General features: G+C 39.3%; 1 protein-coding gene across 13 annotated transcripts in view; it reads right to left on the bottom strand.

Annotated features, from left to right (window-relative positions):
• The window catches only part of NKTR (natural killer cell triggering receptor), a 62,802-nt gene extending 48,956 nt beyond the window's left edge, over window positions 1-13,846 (bottom strand). For 8 of the 13 annotated variants that reach the window (XR_003971613.2, XM_030328546.2, XM_030328551.2 and 5 more), the window contains exons 1-2: window positions 13,568-13,681; window positions 13,302-13,382 (exon numbers count right to left, since the gene is read on the bottom strand). Coding sequence is in view for 10 of the 13 variants with exons in the window: in XM_030328546.2 (XP_030184406.1) it covers window positions 13,302-13,359 (58 nt within the window). In the remaining 3 variants the exon portion in view is untranslated. Of the gene's footprint in view, window positions 1-13,301; window positions 13,383-13,567; window positions 13,685-13,828 lie in introns of those variants that run through there. The other 5 variants (XM_030328556.2, XM_032594652.1, XM_030328547.1 and 2 more) reach the window with 4 other exon arrangements.
• Between the last annotated feature and the right edge of the window lie 460 nt (window positions 13,847-14,306).

Below are 14,306 nucleotides of genomic sequence, written 5' to 3'. Positions count from 1 at the left end.
CAGGCTCTGGGCTGATGGCTCAGAGCCTGGAGCCTGTTTCCGATTCTGTGTCTCCCTCTCTCTCTGCCCCTCCCCCGTTCATGTTCTGTCTCTCTCTGTCCCAAAAATAAATAAACGTTGAAAAAGGGAAAAAATCATCTAAACAGTGCAGACCACTGCCTCCAGTCACTCTATTAATGAGTTTAGGACCAGGGAGAGGTTGACATGGCAGACGCAACCTCCTGTTCCCTCAGTATATACCAGATCCCCACATGCCCCACTCTCAAAGGAGAAATTCTATTGAGTGTGAGTCTAAAGTTTAAAGGGTAATTCTGAATATAAGCAAGTTTTGCTGTGCTATCTTCAGAATCACATTAAGACAAAACTGATTCTATAAAGAGGTCAAGCGGCTTGTGCAAGATCACAAGTTGTACTCCATTTTCAGTTCAATTTCTTGAATCCATGTGAATCGTAAGCAATAAAGTAAAAACACCAACTTCAACTATTTACCCATTTTTTTTTTTTTTTTTTTTTTTTTTTTTTTTTTTTTTTTACCAATTCTGATGTATTGCCCAGGTTTTATGATATTGCTGTGAGGCCCACATAAAAATTCCAAAGTTGAACATTCCTCTAAAGAAATACCCTGGTTATCACTTTTGAAAACAAACTTCAAGCCTCTGACAAATAAAAAATGTAATGTTCTACTTAAAAATGAGGGAAGGGCACTGTATTCCTCTAAAATGTCAATGTCACAAAAGAAACAAAAAAGGTATAAAAATGGAGGATAGGGGTGTTAAGTGTCTGACTCTGGATTTCAGCTCAGGTCATGATCTCACAGTTCGTCAGATCAAGCTCCATATCAGACACTGTGTTGCTGGTGCAGAGCCTGCTTGGGATTCTCTTTGCCTCTTTTCTAATCTCACCTGGGTGCAGGCTCTGTATCAAAAAAGGTAAATAAACATTTTTTTAAAAAGAGAAGGATAGGGGCGCCTGGGTGGCGCAGTCGGTTGAGCGTCCGACTTCAGCCAGGTCACGATCTCGCGGTCCGGGAGTTCGAGCCCCGCGTCGGGCTCTGGGCTGATGGCTCAGAGCCTGGAGCCTGTTTCCGACTCTGTGTCTCCCTCTCTCTCTGCCCCTCCCCCGTTCATGCTCTGTCTCTCTGTCTCAAAAATAAAATAAACGTTGAAAAAAAAAAAAGAGAAGGATAAAGTGACATGACAGCTGAATGTAATATGTGATGCTAGATTAGATTTTGTACTGGAAGAGAAAAAATGCTGTAATTGACATTTTAGGCCAAATCACAAAAATGGAAGGAATACATAGACGGCAGATTAAAGTTATCACATCAATGCAAATTTATAAAGTTGATAACTACACTGTAGTTAAGAAATATCTCTATTCTTAACAAATATGCTAAGTAAAAGAGTAAAGAGCCATGATGTAGGTAACTTACCCTGAGATGGTTCAGAAAAAAATTATATGTGCAGAGGGAGCAAATGGTATAAAATATAACAGGTGATTCTAGGTAAAGGATAAATGGATGATTTTTACTATTTTTATTTTTCAACTTCTTACAAATATGAAATTATAGCCAAACAAAAAGTTCAAAACATCTCTAGGTAAAGCCCAATGCTTGCATTCCATGAAAGCATGTGTCTAGAACAATAGTTCTCAAACTGTTTGGTCTCAGAACCCCTCTATATTCTTTAAAAAAAAATCTTTTTATGTTTATTTATTTTTGAGACAGAGAGAAACAGAGCATGAGTGGGGGAGGGGCTGAGGGAGAGGGAGACATAGAATCAAAAGCAGGCTCCAGGCTCTGAGATGTCAGCACAAAGCCCAATGTGGGGCTCAAACCCATGAGCCATGAGATCATGACCTGAGCTCATGTCATATGCTTAACCAACTGAGCCACCCGGGCACTCCAGACCCCTCTATATTCTTAACAATTATTGAGGACCTTAAAGACTTTTTATATGGGTTTATATTTACTGATATTTACCACATTAGAAAGTAAAATGGAGAAATTTTAAAAAATATTAATCAATTTTCAATAAACTCATTACATGCTAACACAAATATTTTTAATAATTTATATTTCAAAAAATGAACCAAAAGTTTTCAAGTGTCATGGTTTTACATTTTTGCAAATCTAACTAATGTCTGGTGTGGCCGAAGACAGGTTTTCCTGACTGCTCCTGCATTGCATTGACACGTTGTGTCATCACGTGTCCCGTAACCTGTGGGAAACCACTGCACACTGACAGGATGCAAGTGAACAAATGGGTGTCTGATACCCTGGAGCTTCATGAAAACATCTTGCAAGCATAAGAGACTCTTAAAAACTGAGAACAAACTGAGGGTTGATGGGGGGGTGGGAGGGAGGGGATGGGTGGGTGATGGGTATTGAGGAGGGCACCTTTTGGGAGGAGCACTGGGTGTTGTATGGAAACCAATGGAAAACAATACATTTCATATGTTGAAAAAAAAAGTGAAAACATCTTGCAATCTGAAAACAAATGGCCTACATCATTTTACTACTATGATGTAGTATAACTATAATTTAAGATATCTTACGTAGACATTGATATAAAGGGATCACAAGTTTTAACCTCACCTTAACCATAAAGAAACACCCTCCAAAGGTGATAATCAAAGGCCAAATCTCAGTCAGAGGTGGCTACTAAAAATACTTTTACTATCTTTATCTCTCACCAACCAGAGGCCTTAGAATTAGCAACATAAATGTTAGAAATGGGTTTTTATTGGCCATGTTCAGAATTAGTGATATACAGACTGAATAAAAATATTTGGGGATAATCCATGCCCTTGCGTTAACAGGACAAATGAATCTGGAGGGTCACCCTTTGGAGTAGAACCTGAGGCTAGGTCCACCAAAAAAGTCCTGAGTCTAGCCACGAGTTTAGAGTATTCTGGTGCCTGATAAACATTTGCGTGACAATTTTCAGGAGCAGGAATCTTTCACATAAAGAGTTCTTGGAGCACTGAAAAAAAACAGAACTTGGACTTCATCAAACTTACAGAACTTCTTATGTGTGGGCATATTTGCTTGCTAATGTCTATGCGTTGGCAAAATGTGACTTTGGGGGTAGCCTGGTAGCAAGATTGTGACAAAGGCAATCTATGGCCTGCACCTAACTCATTGGCAACTCCCCAATATGTACTTTAAAAAAACCCAATGGCCATTCTTTGCCTAACCTAGCTTAAATCAGTTTACTAATAGACATCTAAAACACAGTTCCTTGGGCTCCCAATTTCTTGGTACCGGGATCTGAATAAAAAGGCAAGCTCCTGAGGCACCAAACAAGAAAAAAACAAGATTACTATTTCATGCCCCCCTGGGATGTTCTCACTAACAACCCTAGAGAATTAACATTTAACCAGAGAAGGGTGAGTCTGTCAGAAAAATGAAGTTGTCAATGAGGATTTCATATATATGTATTTCCAAAGTGGGTATCACATTTCATTCAAAAAGCTTATGCCTTCAGAAAACATGAACGTATTTATAAAGACAATGAAAAATGACTGGCTAATTTCTATCCGTTAACATCTTTAGAAATTTATGAGGAATTCTAGATTCAGACTTCCTTATAAGGAAGCTGGATGGAACAAATATATTCCACCCTAACTTTCTCACTGAATGCAACTCAACTAAAAAACCTTGGACAGGAAGCATGGAACAGTTACCTAAGGACTAATAAAAATAAATGGAAGCAGGCAGACTTGGAAGTAACACAAAAGTCCACCGAATTGGTAATGGATTTTGTTTTCCTACCTTATCTCGTGACCTGGAACCAAAAGAAACCCAGAACTGCACTCTGGGTACAGAAAAGAGCTCTGAGGAAAGCCCTCTATTTCTAGTCTAGGGAGCAGGAAAGAGGACTCCTACAGATCACAGTGAATGGGGGAAATCTCATTTTCTGTTTTTCCCACTCTGTCCTGTTTTAACTCCTAGGCAATTCCACAGTGATAGCAGCCTAAGAGCAGTGGTGACCAAGCAAGCATATAAAACTTCAAAGGGGTTGGGGTGCCTGGGTGGTTCAGTCGGTTAGGCGGCTGACCTCGGCTCAAGTCATGATCTCACAGTTCATGAGTTCAAGCCCCGAGTCAGGCTCTGTGCTGACAGCTCAAAGCCTGGAGCCTGCTTCAGATTCTGTCTCCATCTCTCTGCCCCTCTCCTGCTCATGCTCTGTCTGTCTCTCTGTCTCTCTCTCTCTCAAATATAAAAAAAAAAAAAAAAAAAAAAAACATAAAAAAAATTTTAAACTTCAAGGGAGGTAAATCTTGCTGACTAGAGGAACTGTGTTCCCAAAGGATAAGAATCCTTGCTGCTTTTATCTTTTTTTTAAGTTGATTTATTTTGAGAGAGAGAGAGCACATGTGGTGGAGGGGCAGAGAGAGAGAGGGAGAGAGAGATTCCCAGGCAGGCTCCACACCAGCAGTGCAGAGCACAATGCAGGACTCAAACCCAACAACCAAGAGACCATGACCTGAGCTGAAAACAAGAGTTGGACACTTAACCGACTGATCCACCCAGACTGAGCCACCCAGGTGCCCCTTTGCTGCTTTTACTCTCTATTCTCTTGCCACTTAGCCTCAGAGACAGACACAATCATAAGAAGTACATGGGAGAGTCAGGAAACTAAAACTCGAGCTTTCTGGCCAGATGACCAAAAAAGGGAGTCCTTAAGGGCCAAAACGTGTTGAGGAAATCTCAAAGAGGGAGCTCCCTCAAGAAAACCGTCCCATAAGGTACGAACTCCAGGGCTTATCCATGCATTATGCATGCGTGGAACTGACTCTAAACAGCAGAAGGTGGTTGCAGGCTGACTGCCTACTACAATATCATCATCATCATCACCAATACCAACAACAGTGAGCATTCTCCACAAGAATTAAGCTACACTCAGGGCCATGTCCGGGATACAATTCAACATTTATCTACATTTAAAGAACCATGAAAGTCTCATAATCCATAAGGGAAAAGACAAAAACAGAAACTCCACAATGATACTGATGTTAGAAACCTGTTACACAAAGACTTTAAAGCAGCTATTACAATTATACTACATTAAGTACAAATGAATGGAAAAACAGAAACTCTCAAGCAAAAACAAGGAAAATTTAAAACCAAAAAATACAATTGCCAAATTAAAAATTCACTAGGTGAGTTCAACAGTACAATGGACATGACAGAGGAAAAAGTCAGTGCACTTAAAGACCAATTAATAGAAATTATCCAATCTGAAAAGCAGAGAGAAAAAAATATTGGGGGGAGAAAAACTGAACAAAGCCTCAGACTTGTGAGGTAACATCAAAACGTTTGATATTTGTGTCATCAAAGTCTTGGAAAGAGGAAAAGAGTGCTAGACAGAAAATAGCTGAAGAAATATTAGCTGAGAATTTCTTAAAGATGGCAAAAGACAAACACAGATTCAAAAGATCAGTAAATCCCAAAGAGAATAAACACAAAGAAATTCACACCCAGACACATCACAATAAAACTGCTAAAATTTAAGAGTAAAAATCTTAAAAGCAGTCAGACAAGAGTAACACATTACATATGGGGCAAAACAATTTGAACGACTATGGATTTCTTATCAGAAACCAAACTGACTAGAAGGCAGTGAACGTTTTTCAAGTACTAAAAGAAAGTAACTGTCAACACAGAATTCTATAACTAGTGAAAATATCTTTCAAGAGTAATAGCAAAGTAAAATTCTCAGGTTAAAAACAAAACAAAACAAAACAAAACAAAACAAAACAAAACAAAACAAAACAAAACAACAAAGAGAATTTGTTGCCAGAAGATCTGCTCTAAAAGAAATACTTTAAGCCAGTTCTTCAGGTAGAAGGGAATGATACCAAAGGGAACTTGAGACTTCAGGAACGAACACATGTGAGCAACAGAAATAATGAGAGAAAGTAATGAGAGTATTTTTTCTCTTCTTAAGCTACTATGTGTGATGTTTGAAAGCAAAGGCTTTCAGTGTTTGTAGATGTAATACACATGACAAATACACTATAAAGTAGGAGGTAAAGGGATATTATATGGTGGGGTGGCTTCAACATTTCACCTGAAGTGGTAAAATATTAATTCTAGATACACCATGAAAAGCCAAATATGTATATTGTAATCTCTAGAGTAACCACTAAAACTATGCAGAGAGATTGAATCCATATAATTTGTTGGAGTCACTCTGATCCACCATGTAGATCTGTATTCAGTATCATTTGGATTTGGAAAAGTGTTGATTATATTATTGATGTATAATAAAGTTTTTATTAAAACTGCATCAAATGAAAATTATAGAGATCATCAAAAATCAATAGAAAAATTAAAAATACTAAAAAATATTCAAATAATCCCAAACACAAGAAAACAGAGGAAGCAAAAACAAATATTAGACAAATCCAAACAATAACTGCATTAAATGTAAATAGTCTAAATATACTGTTTAAAAGATTGTGAGAATGGGTTAAAAAACAAGATCCATCTTTGAATCTCAGTTCTTAATAAGCACTGTGTCCTTGAGCAAGTTACTTATTTGAGACTGTTGCTGATCTGTAAGAGGGATGCAAAAATGCCTACCTCTCAAGGCTGCTGTAAGGATTAAATGACAGTATAACAACATCCATTCTAAAGTGAATTCTAATCCCGAGAATCACATCGAAAGAAAGAGGTTATTATAAAAAAGCAACAGGTTGCTTTTGATCCAAGTGTTAACTAACTTTACTATGACAATCATTGCACAATATATGTGTATCAGATCTTCATACCGTATGTACGCCTCAAACTTACACAATGTTATATGTTAATCATATCTTAATAAAACCAGGGGGGGAGAAAAAACAAGATCCAACTATTTACCATCTACAAGAAACCTACTTTAAATAGAAGTTAGAAAATAAAAGGATAGAAAATGACATACCACATAAACACTAACAAAAAAAACTGAAGTCGCAGTATTCACATTAGACAAAGCAGGCTTTGAAGCAAGGAAATTAACAAGGGTCATTACATAATGATAAAAGACTCAATTCATTGGGAAGACCTAACAATCCTAAAGGTGTCTGCATCCACCTAACAAGAGAGCCTCAAAGTAAATGAAGCAAAAGCTAACAGAACTGAAAGAAGAAATAAACAAATCCACAATTATATATGGAGACTTCAATACTCCTTTCTTGGTAATCAACAGAACAAGGAGACAAAAAAACCAGCCAGAATACAGAACTGAACAACATTATTAGCCAACTGGTGTCGAAATGACACCTGTACCCAAACTAATAGAACAACACTATTAGCCAAATGTCAAACTGACATTTATAGAACACTCCACAGAGGGGTGCCTGGGTGATTAGTGAGTTAAGCATCTGGCTCTTGATTCTGGCTCAGGTAATGATCTCACAGTTCATGAGGTCAAGCCCTGCATCAGGCTCTGCTTTGGCAGTGTGGAGTCTGCTTGGGATTCTCTCTCTCCCTCTCTTTCTGTCCCTCCCCACTCGTGCTCTCCCACAAAATAAATACATAAACATTTTTTAAGAATTTAAAAATGTAGATCCACACAAAAGTAGCAAAACAGACGTTTTTTCAAGTGTACATGAGAAATTCACTAAAATAGAACATATCAAACCTTAATAAATTTAAAAGAACTAAGGTCATACAAAGTATATTCTCTGACCACAATGGAATTAAACTAGAAATCATTAACAGAAAGACAACTGCAAAATATCCAAGTACTGTACTTAGAAATTAAAACCCTTATTTTTTTTTTTTTTAAAGTTTATTATTTTGAGAGAGAGAGAGGGTGTGAGCACATCTGTGAGAACAGGGGAAAAGCAGAGAGGGTGAGAGAGGGACAAAGAGAATCCCAAGTGCTGACAGCACAGAACCCGATGTGGGGCTTGAACCCACAAACTATCAGACCATGACCTGAGCCAAAACCAAGAGTCAGTCACTTAACCAAATGAGACACCCAGGTGCCCCAAAACACTTCTCAATAATTCATGAGCCAAAGATTAAACCTCAAGGGAAATTAGAAAATATTTTGAACTAAAATAAAGTAAGCAATATATCAAAATTTGTGGGGTCCTGCATACAGAGGGAAATTTATAGCATTAAATTCTTACATTAGAAAAGAAGGTCTCAAGTCAACAATCCAAGTTTTCACTTTAAAGAAACTAGAAAAAGAGCAAAGTAAGCCAAAGCAAGCATTAGAAAGGACATAAAGAGCAGAAATCATAAAAACTGAAAAACAGTAGTGGAAAAAAATAAACCAAAATCTAGTTCTTTGAAATGATAATAAATATGATAATAATGATAAACCTCTAGCCAAACAGACCAAGGAAAAAGACAAAGGGCACAGATTATCAATATCAGAAATGAAGGAAGAGCTATCACTACAGATCCCACAGATAAACTCACACAAGAAGAAATAATATGAACAATTCTGCAACTATTAAGGAAATGAAAATTTTAGTTAAAAACCTTCTGAAAAAAAAATTCCTAAGATACAGTCTGGAATTATTTCAAATAGGAACCATTTTATTGGATTCACAGAGAAAAACTCATATATAAAGACTCTTCCTAGGGTGCCTGGATGGCTCAGTAGGGCAGACAACCCACTCTTGTTCTTGGCTCGGGTCATCTGATGATTTGTGATATAGAGCCCCAAATCAAGCCCCACAAGCATAGGCCTCTGTGCGGAAAACAAGGAGCCTGCTTGGGATTCACTCTCCTCCCCCCGCCCCTCCCCTAAAATAGAACCTATCAAACCTTAATAATTTTTAAAAAACTATATTTAAAAGAGTGCACGCACTTGCTCACTCTTAAAATAAACTTAAAAAAAGGCACTTTTTTTTAATATATACTTGCACTCATTTTGTAGTTTTGTAATTCAAAAGTCTAGTTAACTTGCTATAAAACATACACATCTCCATTGATAGTAATGGAAAATAATACATACTGTGTTGTATTCAACTCAGTTTTTATCAATACTTCTTGATCTCTCATCAATATGGTCAGTATGGCCATTTCTTTTTTTTTTTTTATTTAATGTTTCTATTTAATTTTGCAAGAGAGAGACAGAGAGTGAGTTTGGTGAGGGGCAGAGAGAGAGAGGGAGACACAGAATCTGAAGCAGGTTCCAGGCCATGAGCTGTCAGCACAAAGCCCGATGTGGGGCTCAAACCCACGAACTGGAAGACCACGACCTGAGCCGAAGTCGGACACTTACCGACTGAGCCACCCAGGTGCCCCAACAGTATGGCCATTTCTAAACCATCTTTGTTACTACTTTGTACTTACATTAAGCAAATTATTAACAATTCAGGAAGTCAAGAATATCACTTGACTAAGTACTCAAATGACATACTTACTAATGGTTAAATCCTATAAAGTGGGGTACCTCATTTCAAACAGTTGAAGTGATCCTTAAAAGCTGTGTAAAAATCAATTACCTACTACTTAGATAATACACTGAAAAGTGCTAAAAGTATTCTATGTGAGACTGAACCATATAAAATTGCCAATTATCAACTGGGTCAACCTAGAACAGTATAAGCATTCCTTGTTATGTTTCAGTGTTCTCAAGACTGCTAGTCACTTCTGTCAGAATGGTATGGTATTATAATGAATTACCTTGGATGTTGGGGACTGAAATTCACACAACATTTACCAAACATCTTCTATAGATTTTTCATAACAAAGGTTATTTGCAAATCTAGGATATGAATATGTACTAGGAAAGGAGTATTTTATGTATAGAATGTTTGTTTTGCTGAATACTTTTTATGAGTATGCTATTTTTAATTCTTAAAAAAACATAAGCCCTGTTATCTGAAACATGGATTCACTATGGTGTAAGGATTAAGATCCATCAAGCCTCAAAATATAAAAACTGAGCACCAAAAACCATAAAATACCTAGGAATAAATCTAACCAAAGAGGTGAAAATCTATACACTGACAACTATAGAAAGCTTATGAAAGAAATTGAAGAAGACACACACAAAAAAGGAAAAATATTCCATGCTCCTGGACAGGAAGAACAAATATTGTTAAAATGTCAATACTACCCAAAGCAATCTACATGTTCAGTGCAATCCCTATCAAAATAACACCAGCATTCTTCACAGAGCTAGAACAAACAATCCTGAAATTTGTATGGAATCAGAAAAGACCCCAAATAGCCAAAGCAATCTTGAAAAAGAAAACCAAAGCTGGAGGCATCACAATCCCCAACTTCAAGCTGTATTACAAAACTGTAATCATCAAGACAGTATGGTACTGGCACAAAAACAGACATTCAGATTAATGGAAAAGAATAGAGAACCCAGAAATGGACCCACAAACATATGGCCAACTAATCTTTGACAAAGCAGGAAAGAATATCCAATGGAATAAAAACAGTGTCTTCAGCAAGTGGTGCTGGGAAAACCAGACAGCAAGATGAAGAAAAATGAATCTGGAGCACTTTTTTACACCATACACAAAAATAAACTCAAAATGGATGAAAGACCTAAACGTAAGACAGGAAGCCATCAAAATCCTCGAGGAGAAAGCAGGCAAAAACCTCTCTGATCTTGGCCACAGCAACTTCTTACTCAACATGTCTCCAGAGGCAAGAGAAACAAAAGCAAAAATGAACTATTGGGACCTCATCAAAATAAAAAGCTGCTGCACGGCGAAGGAAACAATCAGCAAAACTAAAAGGCAACCAACGGAATGGGAGAAGATATTCACAAACAACATATCAGATAAAGGGTTAGTATCCAAAATCCATAAAGAACTTATCAAACTCAACATCCAAAAAACAAGTAATCCAGTGAAGAAATGGTCTAAAAACATGAATAGACATTTCTCCAAAGAAGACATCCAGATGGCCAACTGACACATGAAAAAAATGCTCAACTCTGGAAAACAGTATGGAGGTTCCTCAAAAAATTAAAAATACAACTACCCTATGACCCAGCAACTGCACTACTAGATATTTATCCAAGGGATACAGGTATCTGTTTTGAAGGGACACATGCACCCCAATGTTTATAGCAGCACTATCCACAATAGCCAAAGTATGGAAAGAGCCCAAATGTCCATCGATGGATGAACGGATAAAGAAGATATGGTATATATATATATATATATATATGTATATATATATGGATGGAACTAGAGGGTATTATGCTAAGCAAAATTAGTCAGAGAAAGACAAATATCGTATGACTTCACTCATGAGGACTTTAAGATGCAAAACAGATAAGCATAAGGGAAGGGAAGCAAAAATAATATAAAAACAGGGAGGGGGATGAAACATGAGACTCTTAAATATGGAGAACAAACAGAGGGTTGCTGGAGGGGTTGTGGGGGGGGTGCTAAATGGATAAGGGGCATTAAGGATATCTACTCCCAAAATCATTGTTGCACTATATGCTAACTTGCATATGAATTTTAAAAAATGATAAACATGGTTAAAAACAATTTTTTAAAAAGAGATATTTTCACATTGTTCCAAAGGTAAGTCAATAATATTTATGCCACATCCTAAAAAGAGTTTCCTTTTATTTTGGGTGCTATAAATGTAAATTTGGAAGTACTTTATGTTTATTTCAAAGAGAAAGCAAGTTTTACAATGCACAAAAGATAAGTTACATATTGCATTTGTGGAAATGTAATGATAAATGTGACAAGCACTATTTGCTCAATTTGATTTTATGCAACACAGGTAAAAAAAAAAAACAATGCAAATATTTAGGGAATTTTGACACCCATCCATGAGCTTCAACTAAAAATTATCGTCTTTTCCATTTACAACCACCACAAAGAGTGAATGAACTGCTCAACCTAATTATATCAATCTCTTCCCAGTGATGTTTCTGTGTCACAGAATGATTGTGGTTATTTTAGGTGATGTTTTTAAACGATAATATTTTGTTAAGATATCATTTTCATACAGCATATTTAATCCTTTCTTAGTGTAAAGTTTTGTGAATATTGACAAATGCATACAGTTCTGCAACTATAACAGTCAAAATAAAGGAAAATCCATCAACCCCCAAAAATATATATATTAAAAACTGAGAATGCAACAAGATTTCTAAGATCATAACATTCCTTTGCTCAAAACCCTTCAATATCTTATCTCAGAGTCAAAGTCCTCACTATGGTCTGCAGCCATTTCCTGCTACTCTCATCGCTCCTCTACTCCACCAGGGGTTTCCAGCAGTTCCTCAAACATGCAAACACACTCCCTCCTCAGGGCCTTTGTACTAACTTCGGTTGCCAGGAATGCTCCTCAAAGGTATCCACAATGGCTCCCCTCCTCATCTCCTCCAGATGCCTGCTTAACTGTCATCTCAGAAAAGGCTTTTTCTGACCAACATATTAAAACAGTACCCCTACTATAAGCCACTGTATTTTTTCCCCCTTGTTTATGGTCTGGTCTTCCCCCAAACAGAATACAAACTACAAGGAAGAGAGTCCTTTGTTTTATTCCTTGCTGTCCTCAGTCTTGAACAGTTGCAGGATCTCAGTAAGAATCTGCTGAACAAGACGCTGCACAAAGACTTTCCAACTAAAACTTCTGTCACAGATACGGGGGTGGGGGGGGGGGAAGGCTAACAGTTCGGAATCCTGAAGGCTCTGCTACGTAGCAACTACTCTTCAGAAGAAAACATTTTATTCTCAATAAAATATACTCACGAACGGCTGCTTTCCCTAAAGGCGAAGCATTAATGCTACGTGCATTCGTGCTGCAAGCCTGTTGGTACAGACTGCTTTGGTGTATCGCACGAGACTTTCACAAAGTAATTTTCCCACGAACCAAGAAATTCTGGCTAAAGATACTTAAGGAAAAATACTAGTGGGGTTAATCTACTAATGATATATACAAGGCGTAGGAAAGACAATATAGGAGTCCAAACCTCAGAGAGAAAAATACAAGAAACAGGAATTGGGAGTGTTTGCCCCTAGAGACACTGAGAGAGAAGTCCGAGGATTGCACCCCCTTTATCTTGGCGCCAGGCATGGTACGAACACTCAGTTCGGGGGTGCAGGGCGTAGTGTCCCCGCAAGGGGTCTGGGAGGGCGAGGCCCGGACTCCGAGTAGAATGGGAGTGGTGGATCCGGGCTATAGATTTTCCGTAGAAAATCTCCTTTCCATGGATTTTTCGTTCAGGAGACAAGGGAGTGCTGACTGCGTCTACCCGCTCCCAAAATGGCTTGGGGGAGGGTTGATGAGGGCAGACCCCTCTCCTTCCCCAGGGATGGTCCAGGCCCCAGCAGGAGCCCAGTCTCCGGCTCACCCGGCTCCCGGTTGATCTCGATGTCGAAGTGGCACTGCGGCCGGTCCTGCGCCCCCATCGCGACCGAGGCGGCGGCAAGAGCTAGGAGAAAGGGGGAGGAAAGCGGTCAGGGCGGGAGCTAGGGCGGAGGCTGGGGCGGAGCCCGCGCCACGGTCGCCTCGCGCCGGCCTGCCTCGACACCACGGGAGGCTGAGACGGGGTCCCCTCCAGCGCCGGGCCTCCCGACTCCCAAGTACCGCGCACACACATGCGGGCGAGCTCTTCACCTGGTTAGCCTCCAGCCTGAGCAGCTCCCCGTAAGCAGAGGAGAAAGCAATGCCACCGCGGCGGTCGGAGCCCAACGCCACTAACCGACCACCACCCCCTCCCCGGGGCCCGGCCTCCCAGTGCCACGCTAAACCCCGCGAGAGTCGGGACAAATACCGCGAGAGCACTGTCTCCAAGGGGGGGTGGTTAACTGAAGGGTGCGCGCGCAGGTGGGCGTGTCTGGGGGCTCCAGAAGAGCTTCTGGTCCGAAGCTCCCATACCTGAGCTGGTCCTTTTTTGCCCCGCCCCGGAGTCAGTCGCCCAATCTGGGAGCTGAGATCACGCCTGCACTCTCTACTTCCTCTGGCCCTCCTTCTGGAGCCGTGAGCGTCCGCGCTTTTTCCGGTGTCGCGGTGCTTCCGTGTTGTCTACACCTGTGAGCAAGCAGTGAGAAATTAAGTCGTTGACGTCTAGTCAACCGACCGATCTGTTTGCCTGTTTTCCTTTTCGCAAGGAGTAGTTAAGACGGTCTCCTCCTGTTAGACTGTCTCATTTCAAAAGCCTTTTAGGTTGAGATGTGCGTTCGTTCCCTCTTTGGCTCCAGCGTCCCCGGAATAGTTTTCTGTTCGTGGCCATTCTACTTCTTTTGTGAAGGGTCAGTTCAAGACCTTTGCCGTTTTTTTATTCCTTTTCGTCTTATTGAATGCGAGAGTTATGTGTACAAATGTTTTGTTAAACGAGTGAGACGTATATGTTCTA

This window comes from Lynx canadensis, chromosome C2, assembly GCF_007474595.2.
Source record: "Lynx canadensis isolate LIC74 chromosome C2, mLynCan4.pri.v2, whole genome shotgun sequence".
NCBI lineage: Eukaryota > Metazoa > Chordata > Mammalia > Carnivora > Felidae > Lynx > Lynx canadensis.
The sequence above is the reverse complement of the archived record's forward strand: the minus strand, read 5'-3'. Positions and strand labels throughout refer to the sequence as shown.